At 61.6% G+C, this 13,072-nt stretch overlaps 2 protein-coding genes across 3 annotated transcripts in view; one reads left to right on the top strand and one right to left on the bottom strand.

Annotated features, from left to right (window-relative positions):
- HDLBP (high density lipoprotein binding protein) overlaps positions 1-2,539 on the top strand; it is a 38,051-nt gene extending 35,512 nt beyond the window's left edge. For both annotated transcript variants that reach the window (XM_068421032.1, XM_068421033.1), the window contains exons 26-28: positions 711-827; positions 1,292-1,420; positions 1,991-2,539. In XM_068421032.1, the coding sequence (XP_068277133.1) occupies positions 711-827; positions 1,292-1,420; positions 1,991-2,077 (333 nt within the window). In that variant the 3' untranslated portion in view covers positions 2,078-2,539. The remainder of the gene's footprint in view (positions 1-710; positions 828-1,291; positions 1,421-1,990) is intronic.
- A 2,568-nt stretch (positions 2,540-5,107) lies between these two features.
- Positions 5,108-13,063, bottom strand: ANO7 (anoctamin 7). Its single transcript, XM_068421007.1, has 22 exons — positions 12,974-13,063; positions 12,825-12,891; positions 12,171-12,328; positions 11,813-11,920; positions 11,335-11,471; positions 11,162-11,219; positions 10,750-10,860; positions 10,505-10,670; positions 10,032-10,122; positions 9,753-9,849; positions 9,327-9,470; positions 9,102-9,239; positions 8,722-8,820; positions 8,528-8,630; positions 7,875-7,986; positions 7,490-7,544; positions 7,257-7,354; positions 6,983-7,131; positions 6,530-6,735; positions 5,992-6,134; positions 5,445-5,535; positions 5,108-5,341 (listed from the first exon to the last, which is right to left on the bottom strand). Exons 1-22 carry the CDS (start codon positions 13,061-13,063, stop codon positions 5,108-5,110), a joined length of 2,655 nt encoding a protein of 884 aa, XP_068277108.1.
- Positions 13,064-13,072: the final 9 nt, after the last annotated feature.

Here is a 13,072-nt window from a genome sequence, read left to right as displayed (position 1 = left end):
GACTCTGGGAAGAGCAGGGACCTTTGCCCCTCATGGCATGTGGCAGTAGCAACGTGCTCTACCACAGGGGCAGTAGTGAATGTGAATCCAGAGTGATGAGGCTTTGGAGACTTGCATCTTGGCTGGGCTAAGTTGTTGAAACAAGCTGTTTGGTTCCCAAATGAGCAGCCTTTGGGTTTGGTCCTGTCTTGTGTGACTTCCCTGCACCCATCTGGAAGGCAAACTGAGAGAGAGCTCGGTGGCTGTGTATGGGGTACGCTAAGCCAGCTCCATAAAGTGGTTGTCAGCCAGGATTACTCTGTCCGTGGAGGAGACAGAAAGCTTATTGTGCTTCGTGCTGATGGCTCGATGGCAAAAATGCTTGCAGCAGCGTGAGGACACGGTCTGGAAGCGCAGCCCTCATCTGCCTCTGCTGCAAGGCGCAGCAAGCAGCAGGCCTCTGGGCAGTGAGAACAGCAGGGGCTGCTGGAAGATGGGTCGTTACTGCAGACTCTGTTCCGCCTTCCTTCAGGGGGGAACCGGCCAGGCTTCAGGGCCAGGCACGTTCCAGTGCACCCCCCAGCATGTGAACTACCGAGGTCCTGAACAGACCTGTGGCAGTGAACAGATCAGGGCTTTTCTCTTCTGTGCATCTAATGACGAGGGTCATGGGGAATCTGGGGCTTTTCAGATGTGCAGATCTAAGTCCCGTCCTGTTCCTTGTGTTGCAGGTGGATATTCGCTTTCCCCAGAGTGGAGCTCCTGACCCCAACTGTGTGACTGTGACAGGGCTCCCTGAGAATGTGGAGGAAGCTATCGATCACATCCTGAACTTGGAGGAGGAGTATGTAAGTGTTCAGCAAATCTGTGCAGGGGCTTAGCAGGTATTTCCTCTGCCACAGAGCTGGATATCTGAAGTATCTCCATGTGATATTTTCTACCACTGCACTGGAGAACTTGAGCCCTGTGCAGGTGGCAGCAAGCCCTCATCTGCAACTGTCCCTCAGACCAACGGCGCGGAGCCCCAGGCTGTGCTCTGCGAAGCAGTGCAAGGGCTGGCCCTGCTGTCCAGGAGAGGACAGTGAGAGTGCTGGGGCACCACCAGGGTGTGCACATGCCTGCCTTGCTGCAGCTTGCATCAGTTAGGAGATGGTGGCCCTCAGAGTAGTGCAGAAACACTGTTTGGTCATTGTGGAACAGGCTGGTGACCTTGGACAGGTTGCAGCATGGCGAGATGGGGGGGGGAGGCGTGTTGTACTGGTTTGGAGAACTATCAAAATCCCCCCTCACTAACTGGGCCATGTCACTGCAGCTTGCAGATGTGGTGGACAACGAGGCAATGCAGGTGTATATGAAGCCCTCTTCACATGAAGAGTCCAAGGCCCCATCCAAGGGCTTTGTGGTGAGAGACGCCCCCTGGGCCACTGTCAACAACGAAAAGGTGAGTGCTGCTTCTGCTGCGGGCCTGGGGGCACAGGGCACGTGGCACCCTCTGCCAAGGACTTGCTCTGAGGTCTGGGCCTCCTGTCTCGGCTGGGCAAACAGAGCACTCTCCGTCTCTCGGTGCCAGAGCAAGCAGTGACGGGCCCTCCTGCTCTGTGTGACCCGTGGAAGCTGAGAGCACGCCTGGGCTCTGCCTCTTCATCTTCTAAAGCACTGCTGTCTCTTTCTTTCAAACGTCGTGCCCACGCTGCCTACCCCACTGTGGAGCTGTTGGGGAATGGGGGACCCTTACCCGAATATGTCCTGCCAGGGCATGGTGTTTTTAGGGGTAGGGATGGGGCCCTGGGACTTCTGGCTCTGCTGCAGCACAGAACCGGCTCGATGCTGGCAGCTCTGTTCTGGCTGGGAGCGGTGAGCCGGGCCATGTGGCAGGAGATACTGATCCTTGTCGGTCCTGACTCTTCGTCTCTGCTCATGGGACACCAGAAACACTGCTTAGCTCAGGGGTGCACCGTGCAGGTTCGCAGCAGGGCAGGAGCTTAACTTGTTCCCTTTTTGTTTGCTCTAGGCCCCTGATATGAGCAGTTCTGAAGACTTCCCCAGCTTTGGGGCTCAAGTGGCCCCCAAGACTCTTCCCTGGGGACCCAAGCGATAATGACCTGGAAGCAGAAACTCCTCCAGCCCGCTGACCTGACACTAACCTGCCACAAATACTTCCTGTCTGAAATCTGACCCAGCGGCTGGAGCACAAGTCAATTGCCCCAAGAGGTCTCCTAATGGTGTCTGGAGTGCTAGACCCCATCCTGCTCCCCTCAGCTATCTCCATGGCTAGGACCCACCCTCATCTCTTGATGGATATTCTTTCCTCCTTTTGGAACAAGACTTCCACTCAGATTCAAACACTAAATGTGTGTGTTTTTGTTAGAAACTTCATAATTGACTCAAAAGTGGCTACAATTTGCAGCTTCCCGAGCGCTAGCAGAGCGATCTGCTCTCTTGAGCATGTCTTACTAGGCATTCTCGCCTTCATTAGGAGACCTCCTTTACTGTGGCTAGGAATCTACTTCCTGTCTCATGACCTCAGGAAATAAATTTCCTTGACTTTCTAAAGCCAAAACGTTTGCCCTCTTTCCTTTGTGTTTATCCCAGGCCTTACCTTACCTTTGTAGAGTGCAATCAACTTTTTTTTTCCCTTTTAACTGCCAAAAATTCATTTAATGCTGATAGCTGACTGTGGGGAGAGCTGAAAATAATCTAAAAGGTCAGAAACTTGCTTTTTTAAAGGAACAAAACCTTCAGTAGGCTGTAGAGGCAGCAGAGATGGAAGGGACCAGAACAACGTACGGCTGCCCTGGTGAGGTGAGCACCTCCGGGTGCAGCGCCTAGGCGCCGAGCACGGCCCCGGCCTGCACGCTTGGCGAGTCTTCCAGCACGTGATGACAGACCCCGCTCCTAGTTCCCCACGGTCCCTCCTTCGCCCTTCCCAGCAGTGTGAGCAGGCAGGTGAGCTGGCACGTGACAACAGTACCGGATGGGACAGATTTGGGTCGGCCAAGGTTGCAGCGGTGGCATGGCCCAGGAGAAGGTGGTGGGAAGCACAGCCTCGAGAAGCTGCAGTCCTCTGCTAGCGCTGCAGCATCTGGGCACGAGCGGTAGGGACACCTGTTACTTCTTTCTACCTCAAAAGTCAGTACGATGGTGGCCTCTCCATGTAGGTGGGTAAGCAGCTGTTCCAGCTCTTGCCCTGGCACCCAGAGCAGAAGCGTGGAGGAGAAGCAGGAGGAGCCTTTTGTCTCCGAGTGGCTGTTGGAGCTCCTCTGTAGGGAAGCTGAGCGCGGTGGTGGTCAGGCAGGCTGTGAACTAGAACCGTAGGACTGCTTGCTGAGCTAGAACAGGGCTTGGCCTCGCTGCAGCTGCAGAGGGGGTGAGCCAGGCTTCTGCTCTGACGGCACTGGGGGGCTGACGGCGTGGTGCGCTGAGCCCTCCCCGAGGCCTCCATCGTACGGGCGGTAGAGGGTGATCCATGCTCTGTACTCGGGGCCGCTTGCGCCTAGGCCCTGCCACGGCTTGCTGGAAGGCGGCTGTGCCCAAGCGCCTCCAGCCAGTAAGAGGAAAACCACGTCTTTGTGGAGGGAGGCAGGGAGCGGGGGTTTCTGTGCTCCCTCCTTCCCCTGCCTCGCTCCTACAGAGGCTGTAGTCTGAGCCAGTCCTCTATCCCAGCTGCTTCAGCTCGTGGGCAAGCAGGAGTCCCTGGCCTCTCTAGTGCTGGTGACGGAGCAAAGGCCCCAGACTCCGGCAGGCTGAGCCCAGCACTCTTGCCTTTCCCTCTGTCGGGCAGGCCTGACGTGCTGACGCTTCTCCTTCCCACGCCAGCTCTCCCTGGAAGAGGCTGCTATGCAGAAGTTGAACCAAAACCTCACAGTGCTCTCCTTAAGCTTGAGAAGCGGCTGGAGCTGACCACGGCCCCCTGCAGGGCACCCAGCTGCCCCCGAAGGACAGGGTGGCCTTGCCTCCAGCACAGGAGACAGGGTGGGTCAGACAGAACTAGGGTGGCCCCCTCCCATCGCGTCTGTCAGAAAATGGTTATTACCCCTGTAGCTTAGGTCTGTCCTATGTCACCAAGCCTATCGGCCCCCTCTTCCCGCCCGCCCCGTGCCCTCACCCGTTGCACAGCTAGGCTTGAGTTACATGTGGGGCACCACTGTCTGGGCTCGTGCCCCATCGCCCGCCCCTCCGCTCTAAAGAAGGTCATGAAGTGATTGTACCTAGTACTGTCCCCCCACCGCCCTCCTTCCGCAGCAGACTGTGGCATGTGTCCATTTCCTCTCTTTGACGTCTTCCATATTGTACGTTTCCATAGCAATGATCCCTTGGCCTTAACTTTGGAATTTGGAGACTATATGCAAACATGTAAAAAGGCTCATGAGTATGGATGACACTGGAATTTTATAAATTCTAAAATAAAACCTGAAACAGCTCCGAGTCTCACGGATATTATTTCTGCTGGTGGGGTGAGATCCAAGGCAGCCCGTGCTCGGCTGGGTTGAGCCTGGTGAGGAGTTCCAGCTCGCACGAGTGAGCCTGTGCTGCAGCCGTGCCCTGGCCGAGGCGAGACTCGCACAGCGAGCAGCTGGGTCGAGGGAGGAGGCGAGAGTGGTGCTGGGCAGCGGTGGGGGCCACGGCCTCCTCGCAGGGAGGCACCGACCTGCTCGCACCCGGGGAGGAGCGGGAGGCACCAGCCGGGGTCCCTCTTGCTCACCTCCACCCACCAAGCTGGCCTGGCCTGGCCTGGCCTGGCCTGGGCACCCTCCTGTAATTCGCTCCGTGCCAGGTCGTTTACGCAGTGGAGTTACCTTGGGGTAACGCCAACGAGCTCGGATAAACACCCAGCGCCCGCTGCGTCCCTCCCTGCCTGTGGCAATAGCTGTCCCCAAGGGCCCATGTGCCAGCCGGGCAGGGAGGGCACGCCTGTGGCTCCAGGCTGGCCCCGGGGGGAGCCGTGGGCAGCCCCTCGGTCCGGGCACTGTGCCACGGGCCTCGGGGCACACTGCGGCGCTCAGCTGCTGGCCAACTGCTCGGTTTCCCAGTCCCTGCCTGCGGCTGGATCTGTGACGCTGGCCTCGCTTCTCGTCTCCTGTCTCTCCAAAAGGACCTGAACCACGGAAAAAAGGAGCCGGCGCTGGCACTAGCAGGAGCTGCCGCAGCTCCTCACAGGGCTGCCTCCTCGCTTGGTGCCTCTGCACAAGTTTAAAGCAAAAGAGGGTTTAAAGGAGGAGGCGGAGGAGCTGCCGCAGCCCACCTTGTTCTCAGCCAGGGCCTCCTTGGCCAGGTACCGTTCACGCTTCACCTTGACCTCCACGGACTCAGGAATGTCAGGGACCAGCCACGCAATCACACGTCCGATAAAGAAAACCACGTGCTGCAAACGAGCAGGGACGCGCAGGTTGGCCGAGGTGGCAGGTCCTCGCCCCCCGCCCCAACACCGTGCCCTGGGCCACCCTGGAGGGCTCGGCAGCTGGTACCTCAAACACGATGGTGAAGCCCAAGCGTATGGCCAGCAGCTGCCAGTATGTCAAGGTCAAGTTGCCGTCCTGGTCCCTGAACGCTCTGTACCTGTGGGAGCAAAGCGCAGCTGCTCCTGCCTCTGTCCACGGCGGGCGGCACCGCTGCTGCGGGCGCTCTCTGATCGCGGCTCCCAGCCCGGCGCGCTGGAGCACAGCAAAACCAGCCCTGGGGCAGCCTCGGCCAGGACCCAGCGGCTGCAGGTTGCCCAGCCCCGGGGGGCTTTTTCCTTTGCAAAAGCACCTCCCTCCCCGCCTGGAAAGCTTTTGCTGTAGCCCCGGGTCAGGCCGGGCAAGCAACCCCCTCCCACCCCCCGCCATTGCCCCATGCACGGGCACATTCGGCACATGCTCAGCCCTGGGATGAGCGAGGGACCCGAGGACCTCGGGGAAATGGGTGGACAACCTGGCCCTGGCTAGTGGCCGCCGTGCTGAACAAAGGGTTCGCTGTGGCAGTGGCAGAGAAGAGCAGATCCAAGCCTGAGCACCCGCGGGCGGGGGCTCCCACCTGCACGTGGTGTTGCTCTGCAGGACAAAGTCCCGCGGCGCGTACGCCAAGGTGAAGTTCACGTAGCCGCGCAGGCTGCTGTCGTGGACGTACTCGTAGTACATGCGGGGCAGGAAATCAGAGGTGAAGGCGATGAGGAAGGCCTAGGAGCAGGGAGATGTGCTGCAGCGGGTCCTGTGGCCAGGGGCCACCCCAGCCCCGCCGGCAGGACCTCCTCCGCACCCTGTGCTCCCGAGGTGGCTTCTGCCTCTCCTTGCCCTCGGCCTGACAAAGCAGACACAAGCACCACGCGGTCTCAGCAGCTCACTGCTCATGGCGCTGCGTCCTGCTCTCACCCCTCAGCTAAACCCGAGCAGGGCCACACGCCCCGGAGGGTGATGGCTTCCCACCGCCCGTGGCTGGAGCTGCATCTTCTGCACAGGTGAACCCACGCCAGGCACTACAGCTCCCCTCGTCAGCCTCCTGCAGCGGCCAAACGAGTTTGTCCCCCTAATTGCCCTCCGCCGCTCACAGCCCCCTCGCCACCCGCCCGCCGTACGTTGCTGATGACGGCCAGGTGAGTGATGGCCTCCAGGATGGAGAACCAGATGCCGATGCCCTGCGCCCGCTCGGCCACGGGCCGCCGGTAGTCACAGATGAGCTTCTGGGCATCCAGGCGGATCTCCACCCAGTTGTTGAGCAGGGCGAAGAGGGGTGCCAGGGGACAGGCCGCCACGAAGATGGTGATGAAGCCGAACTGCAGGACTGCGAGGAAGAGGAGGAGGAGGAGTGGGGAGGGACAGGCTGAGAGATGGCAGCGGCAGCTGCGGCATCTCCCAGGCCTGTCCTGTTGGGCGCGGGACAGCCCTTCTCCCTCCAGCACCCACAGGCTGCTTGGGACGAAAGCTCCCATGGCTGGTCCTGTCTTCCAGGGACCTCCTGCAGCAGCTCCTGCCTCTCCCCACCAGCTTCCTCTCTCCTCAGCCCTCCCCACCCCGAGGCTGGTCCCTACCCATCTCCAGGTACTCGTCAAACAGCCCTTCGAACACCAGCAGCTGGTGGTCCATCACCCAGGGCGCCTGCTCCACCAGGACCGACTCCCCCTCCTCACCCGCCTTCTTGGAGAGGAGCTTGTGCTTGTGCCACCAGCACTTCAGCTTCCTGGGGAGACGAGAGGGGCCATGTGCCCCACTGCCACCAGCTGGCACCGCTCCATGCCCCCTCAGCAGAGCCCTGAAGCAGGCTCGGGGACGCGTGACGGCCCTGCCAAGCCCCAGCGTACTCACGGGATGGCCACCTCCTGCACGTTGTTGATGATCTGCTTCCCCACCATGATGACCAGCAGCTCCTGCGCCAGCTCGATGAAGCACCCTCCTGGGCTGCACTGCAGGGAGAAGAGGGACCCTCAACCCGCCGGGTCCGGCACGTGGGGGTGGGAGGACCCCGAGCACAGGAGGGCACCCCTGCAGCACACACCGGCTGGGGTGGCGGGCACGGCATCCCTCCCGCCCGCACTCACCTCCTCGCTGCGGACCCCCAGGAAGCTCAGGTGGTTCCCGGGGTAGCCGGTGAACCTGCAGGAGCCGCGGCAGAGCCGTGAGCAGGGACCCCAGGCAGAGCCCAGGGATGTGTCCGGGGTGGCCCCGGGGAAGGAAGGGACAAAAGGGCTGGCAGGGGGTGCCTCTGATGGAGAGGGTCCCCTAGTCCCAGAGCAGGACCACAGCAGGTTGGCACTGCCCTCATTCCCAGGCATCCCATGGCCCTGTGAGGGCTCCTGCTCTCCGGTGGGATCATCCCCGCCCACCACGGTGGTCCTTGCCCATCGTGGCAGCAGCACTCCCCAGCACCAAAGCCCAGAGGCCGCGGGAGATGGGGAGGACCCCTGCCCCACACAAAGGCCTTACTTGCCCTTGAAGAAGCCGATGTAAATGGGAGAGGAGTAGAAGGTGACAAACTGGAAGATGAACACTTTGAAGGTGAAGGCGTCCTCGTACTTGCTCTGGGTGCGGTGCATCTCTGCCGGGGGGAAGCACAGGCACGTGGCCCTACACCGCTCCAGGATGCTCTGCCACATCATCGCGGAGGTCACCCCACATCGCTTGACCCTAACCAACCCCCCACAGCCTGCGGTCCCCAAACCTGCTGCGGTACCCGTGAAGGGACCTGCCACTTGTCCAGAGCCTGGAGACATCCATCTGCATCGCACCAAAAAATAACCTTCCTCCACTCAGTACAAACAGGCTTTGGGGCTCATTAAATACAACAAAAACATCCCACATGCTTTTCTCCTCCAAACCTCAAAAGTCAGCTCGGATATTTTAATCAAAACCCTCTAGGAAAGCTCAAGCAGAAGTTAAACCTACACTCTTTTTTTTGTTTTTCTGCTGCCAAAACACTTTTCATTGAAGGTCTTATTTTCCCAGCTCTCCTCCCTAAAGCCATCGTCCTCCTGAGCGCTGGCCAGCCTTCCCTCCAGAGCTCGCTGGGTTTGGTGCTCTGCCCCTACTGACCGCTCCCTCCCGTCACTGTCCGGCTTGCAAGACCCTCGCCACCTTACCCCACTTGGTGAGGAAATGAGCCAGGGAAATATAGATCTTGGAGAGGATGACAATGAAGATGAGGTTCACCACGGAGCCGGTGATGCTGGCGATGCGGGATGCCTACAGGGAGAAGAGACACGCGGAGCACGGAGGGTGGTGAGCAAGCCCAGCAAGAGAAGCAGGTCCAGGAGCGGCTCTGGCCACCTCTTACCGAAGCTGCAAACCAGAAGTACCCCGAGCTGGAGAGGAGGATGGCGACCACTGCCCGGTAGAGGATGATGGAGACCACGAACATCACCACCACGGCAATCTGGAAACACAGCACGTGCGGTATGAGCGGCTTGTGTTGGGAAGGAAAACTCCAATGTCAACCCAATGAGTCCCCGGGGAGCTCCAGGGTGGGCAGCTGAGCCTGGGCACAGCGGGGTGTGGGCTGAGCCCGTGGAGAGCCACGGGTTCCACCACAGGCCAGGGACACCCGTGTTCATCCCCAGCTTAACCCTTGCTCTCTTACCCCAAACTGATTCCATCCCACCACATCTCGCTGCCCTGGGACAGATGGTGGGCAGACTCCAGCCCCCTCAATCTTACCAACATCATAATGACCATCGAACCAGCCAAAATCCGGTGGAGGCGGCTGCGCTTGGGGAAATATGGCTCCTCTGCCCCTGTTATAGGGTTTGTTATCGTCATGGGAGCCATGGCCGTGAACTGGGGCCGTGGCCGCTCCTGGAAAAGAGGGGGAAAGGCATCAGGGGTGCCTGGTGGCTTTGCTCCGTGCAGTTGTCGGAGGTGTTGCAGAGGGCCAGACCCCACCTCGATGTCCTCGAAGTCGGAGCAGTCCCAGTGGTGAGCCAGGGACGCGTTGGTCCGCTTCCAGAACTCCAGGAACAGCACTGCCCACAGGGACATGAAGATGCTGAAGAAGATGGTCCCACCGTGGTCAAAGAGCCGTCCCACCTGTGGGCAGAGCGAGGCTGAGGGCCAGGCAGGGGCCAGGCAGGGAGGCGGGGGCTGCCCTCTGCACAGTTGCTGTGGCAAGTGGCAGGTCCTTGGTGTCCCCCAGCCGTGGGGCAGGTGGGGAGGGACGGTGGAAAGGGCCTTCAGGAGGATGAGAAGATGGGTTGGAGAGGAAGCGCCGGGGCAGTGGGAGCCAAGGCAGGGAGGCAGACTGGGATGACACGGGCTAACCTTGGGATGGAGATCTCCACCCAGGCCCCGAGCCGCCCTCCAGGGCCTCACCATGAACGTGCTGCAGATTTTGGAGAGCTGCCAGTAGGGACAGGTCTTGCAGAGGGGACACATCCAGTACTGCTCTTCACTCTGGCAGATCTCCTGCCTGTGGGCAAGGAAGGAGCAGCCGGTCAGGGCTGGGCCTTTCCCACCGCTCCCAGTTTTGCACCGAGTGCTGCGGTGGAGCCCCGGCAGCCATCCAGTGCCAGCACACCGGGGTGCAGGCACCCCCCGCCCTCCTCCCTGCCACCCCAGGGACGGGGTGAGTGGGGAGGTGGGGGCACTCACGAAGGTACGTCGTTGAACACCAGGAAAATGCCCGCGATGAACACCACCGTCCCCACCGCCGCGGCAGGCAAGAGCCACCCCGTGTAGAAGCCTGGAGACGGTGGGGATGGGAGCGTGAGTCCTGCAGGCCTCCGCCACGGCCACCGAGCCCAGAGCGGCTCCAGCCACCGAGGACAACCTGCCCAATCCCAGCGTGGCACCAGCCTAAAACCACGTAGGGTTTGGAGGACTCAAGCACGGACCCAGGGCTGCAAAGGACCCGTCAGGCTCTACCTAGTTCTTTTAGAACACGTGGGGCACGGCTCGTGGTGCCACCACTCACCGCCCTGGACATGGAGAGTGTCCCGGGGCAGAGCTGCACCCACGTCCTGGGACAGCTGGGAGCTGCCCCCATTGCCAGCATCCCCGTACCCCGCACCACGAGGCCGAGGGAGCCGTTCCCGGGGGAGCCGAGGGCTGCGGGCAGGACTCACCCAGCCAGGCGAAGTAGAAAGCAACCTTCTCTCCAAAGTACTTGCGGACGTGACCCAGCGGCTGGTACTTGCACCACTTGCCCCAGTTGGCCCAGTACTGGAAGAGGACTTGGCGCTGGCCGAGGCTGCCGGCAGCCAGCTCCTGCGGCCGGGGCTTGTAGGGACCCTGCGGTGAGAGGCGGGGTGGGCGAGGGGCTGGCCGGGGGCGCGGGGCGGTGGCTCCCCGGGGGACGGCGGGGTCTTGCCTCGTGCAGCGGGAAGGCGGCGGTGAAGACGTCCTCGCTCAGCAGCCGGTCCACCCCCACCTCCCGCTCCCTGGAGCAGCCGTACTGGGTCGTGGCCAGGATCTCGTAGAGCTGCCGGGGCGAGGCCAGGAGAGGTGAGGGGGGACACAGCCGTCCCCCGCAATGGGGAGGGGGGTCCCCACCACTAGTCAGCTTTTCAGCTACCAGCTCCAGGCTGGATTCCCAGATGCTGAATGGCAGGAGGAGGGTTTCCACCCAAACCTTTTAATCCCCTCTGGAGTTATTAGCACACAGCCACCCAGTCTGGGACCTTTGAGACCATGACAACACCCCCGCTCACAGCACTTCTCCCCCAGACCCCACAGCCCGCCCAGGACTAGGGAAGAGAGGCCACGGCGGCCCTGGTGCTCACAATTTGGTGCCGCTGGGTGGTGGAGAAGAAGGTGTCCTGCTCATCGCTCCCCAGGAACCTGGAAGGGCACGGACGAGCAGCTCAGCAGAGACTAGTGCTTGGCAGCACCCCCTCCCCAAGGTGCCCGCCAGCTGGGGACCACCTCCCAGCATGGTCCCTCCTGGGGCGCTCACCAGCACAGCTTGTTGGCCTTGAAGGGGCAAGTGTAGTAGTCCAGCGGCAGGTTGGGGACCTCCTGGGCCATCAGGTTGGGGATGCCCAGCCACTGCAACACGCTGTCTGACCAGTTGGAGGTCTGTCTGGGCAGCACCTGCGTGGGCAGGAGGAAGGAGCGGGGACAAGAGGGCAGCCAGGCTGGGGACAAACAGTGCCTGGGCTGTGCCGAATGCGGGAGCCTGCTGTTCAAGGGCCAGGGGAAGAGGGGATGGCGTGCTGGAGGAGAAGTTCAGAAGGGGAACGAGGTGGGATCCCGTAAATGTGCATGGGACAAGACTGGGGACTGCTGGGTCCACTGGAAAGCAAGGAGGCTGCAAACCCCATCAGAGCCCCACAGCAGGCAGCTGCCCAGCCTGTCACCCAGAGAGGGATAGCCAGGAGCGCTGGGGGCACCGTGCCCCCTCCCTGGTGAGCTCGGGCACCACAGCCCCTCACCTGCAGCGGCACGCGGAGCTGGAGCTCCTCGGCGTAGTAGCAGAGCACGCTCCAGGGCGCACTCAGCAGCAGGTAATGCACCACCTTCTTCTCCATGCGGGTCGTGTGCTGTTGGGAGAAGGGGACCCCAGCGGAGATGAGGCTGCTGGCACCAGTACGGGTCCCTGCAGGAGGCACCGAGGTGACCCCGCACTGGTGTGGATCAGCCCAGCAGAGCTGACCTGGTGGAGAAGAGCACAAGCGCATCCCACCCCACGCTCCAGCTCGCTGCCCGCAGGCCCGGGCTGCCCTCCCGACTCACAGACCAAGGCTGTAGGTATCGCAGCAGGGCAGGAACTGGAGGTCAGCTCCCTGGTACCTTCTCCATGTGGATCCCAGCAGCATGAAGCTTGTCCAGAAACGTCTTCCGCCAAGTCTTGTGGATGGTGGCAGATGTCCCCTGCAAGCCCCCGTTCTCGCGGCTGTCCTGCTGCCCGCTTCGCTCCCAGGGGACGGTTTCCCACACCAGGACAAAATCTGCAGCAAGGAAAGGGAGCTCGTGCCCACCCCGTGGCCGGGAAGGGCGGCAGGTCCCAAAGCCGTCCCCGTCCTGCGTGTCCCTCTCCTACGGGACCTGGTGCTCTTGTGGGGCTGGGCATCGTCTTGTGAGCAAAACAAGGAGCTGAGGGAAGGACACGCTCGGGCTGGAAGGGGCTGCAGCCTCCTCGCTTGGGGGTTTCTAGCGCGGGAGGCAGGAAGCAAGAAGCCCCTCTTAGCCCGAGGTGAGGATGCAGCCGCCTTGCAGAAGGGGAAGGCTGGAGCACCCGAGCAGGGCAGGGCAGGGCCTGGCAGGGCTTGCAGGAGTTCTGATGCCCTCTGGACGTGCTCTACAGACCAACCGTGGTCAGCAGGACCTGCTGCTGCTGGCTCCAGCCGTGGAGCCCAGGGGTTTCCCCATCCTTCTCAACTCAGCCCCAGCCTTCTCGCCAAGATGGAGAGGAACCGACCTCAAAGCCCAGCCCTCCTCCCTCACCTATCCGCGTACAGCCGTCACTGAAGACGTTGGCTCTGCTCGTCTGGCCCAGGGCTGCGTCGCCGGGCTGTAAGGCAGGACACGGGGTGACGAGAGCAGCGGCTCCCCAGGCAGCTTCACTGCGAGGGGGACAGCCTGCAGCCACCCACCTGGGGCATTTCGATGGCCTCCTCTCTCAGGCTGCCGTAGCGAGCGCCGCTGCCATCCTGCCCCACCAGGCTGCAGTGGGGATCGTCCATGGGCCGCCT

This window comes from Nyctibius grandis, chromosome 32, assembly GCF_013368605.1.
Source record: "Nyctibius grandis isolate bNycGra1 chromosome 32, bNycGra1.pri, whole genome shotgun sequence".
Lineage (NCBI taxonomy): Eukaryota > Metazoa > Chordata > Aves > Nyctibiiformes > Nyctibiidae > Nyctibius > Nyctibius grandis.
Note: the sequence above shows the minus strand (reverse complement) of the source record. Positions and strands in the feature narration are given on the sequence as shown.

Excerpts from the sequence above, each read along its gene's own strand:
- ANO7 (XM_068421007.1), bottom strand. The coding sequence starts at position 13,063 with ATGGACGATCCCCACTGCAGCCTGGTGGGGCAGGATGGCAGCGGCGCT. Across the intron at positions 10,861-11,161 it reads CCACCCAGCGGCACCAAATT|CTCTACGAGATCCTGGCCAC; the intron begins GTGAGCACCAGG and ends TCGCCCCGGCAG. Across the intron at positions 10,671-10,749 it reads CCGCCTTCCCGCTGCACGAG|GGTCCCTACAAGCCCCGGCC; the intron begins GCAAGACCCCGC and ends CTCTCACCGCAG.